The sequence below is a fragment of the Pygoscelis adeliae genome, unplaced genomic scaffold (genome assembly GCF_000699105.1).
Source record: "Pygoscelis adeliae isolate BGI_AS28 unplaced genomic scaffold, ASM69910v1 Scaffold262, whole genome shotgun sequence".
NCBI classification, from domain to species: Eukaryota; Metazoa; Chordata; class Aves; order Sphenisciformes; family Spheniscidae; genus Pygoscelis; species Pygoscelis adeliae.
The window spans coordinates 1,298,543-1,306,908 of record NW_008824184.1 but is presented as its reverse complement, the minus strand read 5'-3'; the positions used below and the strand labels follow the sequence as shown (position 1 = coordinate 1,306,908).

Below are 8,366 nucleotides of genomic sequence, written 5' to 3'. Positions count from 1 at the left end.
TGAAAAATTTTCCTCCTCTTCCCCCAGCAGAGCAGAAGCCAAGCAGAGCATGCAGAAACCCTTATTAGATACTACAGCGCTTGCAATGACAAAGACTTGTGATTGGCATGGTCACCCAGAACTGCAAATGATTTGCCTCCAACACTGCCTGAGCTCAGTTCTGCCTCATAAAACAAGAACAATGTTTTGCTGAACAGTACCGGCTGCTGAGAAATACGAACATGCTTCCCAAACGCAGAGAAACCCTCACCGAATTAAACCAGAGCAGATCTCCCTAGAAGACCGCCAATTTCCATCCAGGGAGGCCTGGCATGGAAAAGGTTTAGAAAAACACAATTAGCCCAGACTTCTGCATCTGCCCTTCCAAAAAGGACCCTTCTGGATGGTGGTCTGGCCTTCAGACTGCAGCACCACGCACACTCTGCCAATGTCTTTGAGCACGACACGCGTGTGTGCAAGACATCAGCAGAAGAGCCCAGTGCCTGAACAGAACGCCACAGAAATCAACTAACATTTTGTGATACAAAACCACGAGAGGCTGCCTACAACTAGCTCCTTTTATTTCCTGCAAGTCACCTTTCCATTCATCCTGTTGCCTTACCTCGCGTCTAAAATGCCTTCATATTCCAAAAGCTGTCTCATGAAGCCTGCATTTGGTCTTGCAATGCTGCGTTTTTGCTTCACGTAATTATAGGCCTTTTCCAGTGACCAGCCAAATTCCTTCATTGCATAAGCTATAACAGTAGATGCTGACCGGCTCACACCCATTTTGCAGTGCACCAGGCACTTGGAGTGATTCTTCCTGCGGAAGGACAAACAGGAAAACGTGTCTCATCTTTCTGTTTTGGTATCTATTGTTACCATTTTACATGGTGGAGGAATAGTACTTTGTCCCCCTGACCACCCTAACACCATGGCTCAGTAGGTGAGAAACATTTTGGACTAAGTGGGCCATGAGAAGAATCTCTCTCCAGAAGTCAGGAGTTAGAGAAGGGCAGCTTCAATCGTGCTGCCATTTCAGAGACCACCATGAAGCCTCCCGCCTGCCTGCCCGAGTCTTTGGATACAGGGATAAGTAGGAACAACCTGAGTGTAAAAGCCCAGCAGAGTTTGACGGGCTCTGTCACCATCTCTTGTCTGCAGAGACAGCTGGGGCTAGTCCAACACGGACATGTGTTGGGAGTATTTCCAGAACATCTTGAGAGAGGAAATGTCCTCGTTTCCTTTTGGAAGCAAAACAAAATAATAATAAAAGAAAATATCATAGGCTAGGAACAGGTTAATGCCAGTACAGGAAGAGACAAGGTATGGGGAAGTTCCAGGGACACAGAAAACTCCTGGCAAAAGCAGTAATGCAAAAGCCCTGTTGCCTCCTTCAGTGGTGGTGTGGCTCCAGGGAGGGTCCAGCTCCACGTTGGATGAAACCCGCAGGGCACGGTGTCAGGCCCCGTAGCTTGGATGTGCTCTCACACTAAGTCGCGTCTCCCAGCCCGCTTACTTGGCCTTATTTATAAAGTGGTACGCCTCATTCCAGTGAGCCAGGAGGTCTGTTGTCTCCTCGTCATACACTCGAATATTGTGATATGCGAACAAACCGGGGAAAAAATTATCAATTTCCCTGGTCACATTCAAAATGTAGTCAATGCTGTGGAGAATGAAAAGAAAAATAAAGTTGAACTGCCATGGTCATGAAAGGGAACTGACACACATTGTGAAGTCCATGAAATCTAACACAACACGAACTGTAAGATTTTATCTACAGCCCTAATCCCGAACCCCTGGGACACCTGGTGACACAGGTCACGCACGTGACGCGCAGGGCCTGCCCATCCACCCATCTCTCACCACCGGCATATCCCATTCAAAGCGTCAAAAGACCCTGGGCACAGGAGGGAGAAGTTTATTTAATCCCATCTGACGAGGCTTTGTAACCCAATCAGAAACTCCTCACTGTGTGCCACACACAGCTTCTGGGACGCTGAAAGAAAAGCGCATCGGCTGCAAGTGATTCGTTTGGGCAAGAGCTGGGAAACAGACCCCAGGATTCACAATTTTCAACTGCAGGCTTTAGCTGCAAAACCATCCTTTTCTTTCTGACCAAAAATATGAAATGGGAGTCACATGATAGCTCTCAATTCCTGCCAAATATTACAGCAGGGATTACAATGTACCCGGGGAGAACGAATGCCCATATTGATTTATTACCTCCTATCACTCAGACAAATCAAGGACACAGGATATCTGTTTCAGAATTTGTCCAGCTTTGACTTTTAGACCCTGCATGTCAAGATGCCTTCCCCATAGATCAAACGTATTAACATGCTGGTTAATTTACTTGTTCAAAGATGTTCAGACATCTGTTCCCAAGGACTCCAAATTAAACATTTTTAGTCATGCTGTTGAGCAATATTTTTCAGTTTCTCACATCAGGGTTGGTGTATGCCTTGGGCAAGCAGCAAACATTTATATGCAAAATTCTCACTCGTCCAAAAAGCGTGAAAGTAAATCAAGCCAAGAAGTGGTGCGGTGATGAGAACGTGGTGAAAGACAGCCCTGCAGCTGCCTGTCTGGGCAGGTGAGATGGAGATTGCTCATCCACAGGAAGTTCTGCTCCATTTAGAGTTTTTTCCTAAGCTCAGCGCTGTAATATTTGCTCTTCTGCAGCCTGCAGGAATTCACACCTGACACAACAATATGTATGGCCGTTTCATGCTTGGCTGCTACACATAGCGGGGGTTCAGAGATCTTGATGTACTTCACAAAGAGAAGTTTTGTTATTTCCACTCTATGTGTGATTGATAGAAACGAAGTAGGAAAGATTTCTCGACCGAGGTCTTGACGGTAAGTTATCCACATAGCTGGGAATGGGCCCAAACTCATCGCTACAGCCTACAAACGTCATATGTCATCTCAAGAGATCTGACTGTAAGTTAAAGGCAAACGACTGGAGGTTTCAGAGTGTAAGGCTGGTGCTTGAAAGGTGCAGTACTCACCCTGAGCCCTGCAGCTCCTCGAGGTTGGAGGCATTCCACTCAGACCCCTGCAACAGCCACAAAACACGTGTTTCAAAGGAGCCCGAGACCCTCCCTTTTTCCTAAGGTTCTGCAATCCCCCGGTCTCACTGAAATATTGGTAACGGCCTCTGAAACAGCAACACGGCACCGCCGCAGCCAGCGCTGCAGCTCAGCACAGAGACGTCCTGTCCTGAACAGGCAGGGACCTCCTGAAGGAGGGGACAAGGGCGTTATGTCCTCACCTAAGGAGTTAGTTTTAGGCCAGCATGTGGCAGAGTACATCCCAAATCACTGCCCCCGGCCACTCTGGATTTTTAATCCCAGAGATAAATAGTGCAGGGAAAGAAAATGATTACATGTGGCATGACTGGGATCCCAGGTATATGAGAAGTGCGGCAAATCCTGAAAGTTATGGGCGTGGTTACACCTTGAATCCCTCCCATACTTGCAAAACAGAAAGCTAGAAAGGGTTTAAAAAAGCAGGTTTTGCCCTCAAACATGAGCACTTCCACTGACTCTCTCCAGAAGGAAAAAAAAAAAAAAAAAAAAGACCCAAGCATAACGGGCACAAATGTGTTCATGTCAAGCAAGTCTTTGTTCCAGATGGCAGTGCCTGGTTTTGCTTGGAGTACCATCTAGTGGCAAACGATTAGACGAAACTCGCACTGTTCTTTGCTCTTGCACAAGCTGGAAGAGCACATCACCTTCAGCCTTATTCTTTACATAGTCCTGGCCACGCATACAGAACTTCATAGGCTCAACTGAGAGAAACAACACAGTGACCCTAATCAGAGTTGAAGAGCAAACGGCTGTCACACCAGGGCAGCATCCACAGCTCGACCCTTTGTTTGTCAGAAAAGAAAATCTCCATCGCTATAAATAGAAAATGAACGTGCATAGAGAGAACTTGAGCTATGCTATGGTATGTCCTGAAACAGGATCAACCTGCCAGGAAAGAACCATTATATCAACTGCCAGAAACAAGAATGTAGCTAGAAAAAAGGGTTTCTCTACTGCGGGCTTTTACAAACAATATGGGTCCTGGAGTAAAGCCTGCACAAAGGGTGGGATAGCGGGCTCATGCTGCACAAGTCAGCCTTGACACCAAATCCACCTTCCCCTGAGCCCACTGACCTGTCAGATCACTCCCACTCAGCCTCCTGCTATTCTGGAACTCCTAGCATAGCAGCTTACCAGATATAAATGATCAAAAATCAGAGACGGTTTGTCCATCTGACCCAGGATAAGCAGCATTTCATTGTCTATAAATTCCTTGAATTCCTTCAAGTTGCAATTCATGTGTTTCTCCAGCTCATTTCGTATCTGCAGAGAAGAAAACAAAGGATGCCACCAAGAATCACATCTGTTCAATAGAAACATTTGTTGGCACTCCTCTGCAAAACGCTTTTTCTGTACTTCATTAAAAACAGCAACAGGGATTCGACCTTTTGGAGACAAGAAAACTCACTACGTGGCACCTCTCCAAGTATCCTAGGCCCCCAGATTTAAGATCTGTAAATAAAGCTTCAGGTAACATCTGGGTACAAAAAACATATTTTGGGGTACCTGTTTCTAAAAAATAATTTGAGAGATAAAAAACAAGACCTTGGAGAGCAGCTAACAAACATACATGAAACCCATTAGGAGCAAGGAGTGAGTAACTGCGGCAGCGTTGGTGAAGAGAGAGATTTCCAGTACTCTCCCTTTTTAAAATGCCAGGGCACAGACATACAGTCCTCTCACTGCACCTCAGCTTCAGGAAGGTGCAGTGCAAAGCAGCACAACTTTGTTTAACCCACTGTGGAAAACAGCTGCAGCAAAATCAAAGCATCCTGACTGCACCAAGAGTTAAGAACACGTACACAGACAGACGAGTTCTCAGCTTACGCCTACAACTTGTAACGCTGCTGTTAGACAGGAGTGTATCCGAAGCCTTCAGTGCTAAGCTGTAGGAAGAAAGCCCTGCATGTTAATCGTCTCCCTTGAAAAACAAACAAAAACCCAACCCAAAAAGAACTATTACCATTTGCTCTGAATATGTCTGCACTGCGGCTGGATGTATTTACACCAGCCTGTGGGATGGATGCAAACTAGCTTTAGCCTTGACTTGTGATTTTCCATCCATAAACTCGCTAGCAAAATGTTTTCTGCAAGCCCCTCCGACATTTGTTCAGGAACAAAGAAAAAAAAACCTTAAAATGAAGCTGACAAGGAGAAAGGAAGGCATATGCTTTGCTCTGCACTGCCCATGAGCAAGTGGAGATCAGGACAGTCACCTAACACAGCTGTGAGGCCTCAAGCCACCAACTGCATCTTGTGAGCACTGCCTTTGCTTGCGTAATTCACAGGGATACACTGAGGAGCAAGTGGCTGCAAATTCATTGCTTGGACATGCCTACATGTGCTACAAGCAACTGTAACGCAGGCATCACCTCTGACGCCACTCTGTTGGCAAAGGACCAGGCGCTATGCACTTGACAGTCACATACTTGTTACTAAGGTCTTAAAAAATGCACTCTGACGTTGGTATTACCCCGATTTCCCTGCTGGAGAAACAGAGGTATAGCAAAGCCAAAGAGCAGAGCCTTTACAGAACAGTTGGAAATACACACTCAAAAGCCAGTGACACCTAGTCATATGGTGTCTCTTCATCAGTGCAGCACTCTCTGGAAAAGGAGTCTAGCAGGAAGAAGAAGATAGCAGGGATTTTTATATTTACCTCCTTAGAAGTCACATTTTCCAGGTCTTTGCTCATCATGATGCTCCGGAGTTTGGCTTTAATGAGCCGTTCTGTTCGTTCCCTTTCGGTTGGCCTGAAAAGGAAAAGGAGAGGATGTCTTCAAGCTGGCAATAAACATACGGTGCAACTCATACGGTACAGAGGAGTGGTGGTAAGGACTTGTATTAAAAGCAATTTTTATGAGAATAACGGAAGAAAAACATTTGAAGACATTTACGAAAAGAAAGGAAATGAACCACTGGAGGAAGAATAGGGAGAAGGGGAGATTTCTCTCATGAGCCAAACCAACTTTTTCTAACAAAATTCAGAACTGACTTGTCAACAAACAGGGCTGGAGAGTCGGGGCGGGTGGACTCCAGGTCCTGCATTGCATTCCACTCATTGATGCAGCTCTGGTCGGAGCTGATGCAGCTTTCATAGTACGTGGCCCAGACCAAGGCCATCCCGCCTGGGAAGTAGTTGTACCTTCTTGCAACTTCACAGGCTTTATGGAGGATCTGTAAAGCAGACCTGCAAGTTTGGAGAACAAATTTGTGCAGATGTGAGCAGCAGGAACAGACAGAGTAGGATCCGAGAGATTTTCACAGAGAAAAAAAAAAGATTTTCAGCATTGTTTGTTGCAGTTTGCTTTTTGAGAGCAGCAGATTTATTGTATCAGAGAGGGCACAAACCGCACCTTTGGAGGCCTTCTCAAGAGCCGGTCCAAGGCAGAGGCTGAAATCTTCTCCTGATTAACAGGCAAGCACAAGGGCACAAGTCGCTCTGGGATCTAATCATTAGCTAACTTGTAAAGCCAGACCAAAGAAAAATAAAGAACATGGACAATTTTCAAACCACCTTCAGCAAGGAGTCAAATGCATATTTACCAGCATTCTTGGCCCCTGACATGCTCCAGGGACAAGGCCCAGATTGGGTCATTTGTTTTTGCAAATTCTAGCATTACTGTTTCCTTCCTTCCCTCCTCATTTTTTTTCTTTTTTTTTTTCCCCCCCTTCTCTTTTTTTAAGGCTCTACTCCGAAGATGTCATTGTACTGAATACATTAACCACATCTAAGGTTGCCAACAGGAGGGGCCGAGTTCATGTATGACAGGAACAAGGGTTTCATTTGTTTCTGTAGCAAATCACCCCTAGCACGACATCCTTCTCTACATCTGTATCTTTTCCCTATCAGATGCCGCAAGGACAGGGATCCCTCGAGGCTCCAGCAGGAGCCAGCAAACTGCCCAGGCCAGAAGAGATGCATTTGTTCTGTGCGGGGCTGAGTAGCAGCCTCTTCAAGGAGGAATTTGCTGGCACAGCTGCTGCTGATTCAGCCACCTCTGCTTCAGTGTTTTGGAATCCCTGCACATGGGAGGGGTGACAGGAGCTGAAAGGTGAACAGGCACCCGGGGCGGCACGGAAAGTTTCCGCGCGGCAGGAACCCCAGCTTGGCCCCAGTAACGAGGCAGAATGCTGGGAATGCCATCAGATTGGCAATGGGTCTTGAGACTCCTCCTTCAGCCGGTAAGAAAAATATGCAGAGAGAGGAAAGACTGGGTTTGCAGCCTGATGAATTCAAGTTGGTCTTTCATGTTTATTCATCTCACTAGTGCCATTTCCCTTATATTCAAGAGCAGATAGCTGCTCTGAACAGAAGCAGAAGATCCTGTTTTCGATCAGTATTCTCATAGTACCTTTATAGTACTGCTACCTGCTGACACAGGGAAGCAGCATCTCTCCTGCAGCTCACTAAACACCAATTATGGAGAATGCCAAAATGCAGTTTGTTTATTTGTTTTTAATTTATTCACAGAAATGACAGTCTCTTTCTCAATAAAGCTAATTAACACACATACCACATGGCTTGCACCGACACTGGCTTGAAGATGTGCATTCTCCCTGCAGTGCTCACGCTGAAGCCACTAACAGAGAGGGAAAAAAAAAAAAAAGACAGTCAGAAACTGCTCTTCTCTGCATCACAAGCTGCACTCTACAAACAGCTACTGCAAGGTAGCTACAGGGGCACTCGTAGTCAAAAAGAATCAGGGATGAGAATTTCTATCACCAATTTTCCAACATCCTCCCAAATAGGAATGACAAGCGGACACCCTTCCCGGTGTAGGCTGCCAGGAATGGGAGCTCCACCCCTCGAGTGGGATTTCAGAGAATATTCACTGGGTATCACAGGTTCCACCGAGCAGTTTGAAGGCAGCAACACAAAAACTCACTGTCTGAATAAGAGGACTGCAGCCCTGAATCCAAAATTGGAACCTCATTTGCAAGGTGACAGAGAATCTCTCCCAGAGCAACCCCCAAGTAGGGAAGGACGTTCACATTTATCCTTTTAATGTGGTTTCTTACCCATCACCATCAAGATGGATTTTAGTATCACTCCACAGACGAAGAACCATTCCTATAGTGCAGCTTTTACTGGAAGAGAGATTGTTACACAGGATGTTAAATATAGGCCACAATGCGGTCACGCCAATATCCTAAATTATTAATACTCCTTCATTTTTAAAATCCTCAAGTCTTGCTCTAGTAATTCCTAGTAATATCTTAGGCCATCAAATGCGTAACACACAAGGAGACTGGCAGCTGAAGTCTAAAGGTCTACCCTGATACTAGCAT

General features: G+C 45.8%; 1 protein-coding gene across 1 annotated transcript in view; it reads right to left on the bottom strand.

Moving 5' to 3' along the window:
• Positions 1–8,366, bottom strand: part of SSH1 (slingshot protein phosphatase 1) — a 33,598-nt gene that overhangs the window by 3,897 nt on the left and 21,335 nt on the right. Inside the window, exons 5-12 of the mRNA XM_009334399.1 lie at positions 8,097–8,165; positions 7,592–7,657; positions 6,070–6,264; positions 5,734–5,827; positions 4,209–4,337; positions 2,994–3,040; positions 1,499–1,645; positions 602–802 (exon numbers count right to left, since the gene is read on the bottom strand). Of these exons, the coding sequence (XP_009332674.1) occupies positions 602–802; positions 1,499–1,645; positions 2,994–3,040; positions 4,209–4,337; positions 5,734–5,827; positions 6,070–6,264; positions 7,592–7,657; positions 8,097–8,165 (948 nt within the window). The remainder of the gene's footprint in view (positions 1–601; positions 803–1,498; positions 1,646–2,993; positions 3,041–4,208; positions 4,338–5,733; positions 5,828–6,069; positions 6,265–7,591; positions 7,658–8,096; positions 8,166–8,366) is intronic.